General features: G+C 22.6%; 1 protein-coding gene across 1 annotated transcript in view; it reads left to right on the plus strand.

The window, feature by feature from the left end:
- Window positions 1–347: 347 nt before the first annotated feature.
- Window positions 348–791, plus strand: part of LOC100199393 (DNA-directed RNA polymerase I subunit RPA49) — a 28,611-nt gene continuing 28,167 nt past the window's right edge. The window contains exons 1-2 of the mRNA XM_065812425.1: window positions 348–412; window positions 604–695. Coding sequence (XP_065668497.1) covers window positions 364–412; window positions 604–695 — 141 coding nt within the window. The 5' untranslated portion in view covers window positions 348–363. The remainder of the gene's footprint in view (window positions 413–603; window positions 696–791) is intronic.

The following is a 791-nucleotide window of genomic DNA, read 5'->3' on the forward strand; positions in this document are numbered from 1 at the left end:
ATCTGTTTTATATTGCTTAAATTTTCAATTATCCACTGCTGTAATTTGTCATAGAATTGTTAAGTAGGATAGTATGACTTGTTGTTTTAATGTAAAATTGGTAATTGTTTAATTGCAGTAGGATAGTATGAATTGCTCTATGATTGTTTAATTGGTAACTGTTTAACTGAACTTGGATAGTTTAATTTGCTGTATGATTATATTATTATTTTTGACTTTTATAACTTTGCTTAATCTTTATTATATTCAAAGCATATTAAAATAGTTGATTTCAAAATTTGGTGAAAATGTTTCGACTATTAAGTTATTAATTATAAAGTTTTTTTTTTATGAGTTATGAAATTTTGTTTAGTTAATAAAAAAATGTCATCTTCTGAAGATATTAGATCAGAAGATGCCAGGCCAATTTTAGGTTAGTTTTATAATTTTATTAGACTTTTTTGTTTTATTTTTTTAATTAGATTTTGCTTTTAATAAATTGTAAAATATGTTTTGTTTTACAATTGTAAAGTATGTTTTGCAATGATCTCAAAGTGTTTGTTTTTTTAATTTTTCACCATATATTTTTTATTTTGTTCAGAATTATGGCATTTATTTTCTTAGTACAATTTGAAAATGGCCAATTAAAATCATCAACAGATATCAAATTTCAATTAATTCGCTCAAAAAACCCGAAATCAAACAAAAGAATGCTGGTAGTTTTTTTTGTTAATTTTATAATTACGTTAGTGAATTCCATTTTATAATTACGTTAGTGAATTCCATTTTATAGTTACGTTAGTGAATTCCAT

This window comes from Hydra vulgaris, chromosome 12 (genome assembly GCF_038396675.1).
Source record: "Hydra vulgaris chromosome 12, alternate assembly HydraT2T_AEP".
In the NCBI taxonomy this organism is placed as follows: Eukaryota; Metazoa; Cnidaria; class Hydrozoa; order Anthoathecata; family Hydridae; genus Hydra; species Hydra vulgaris.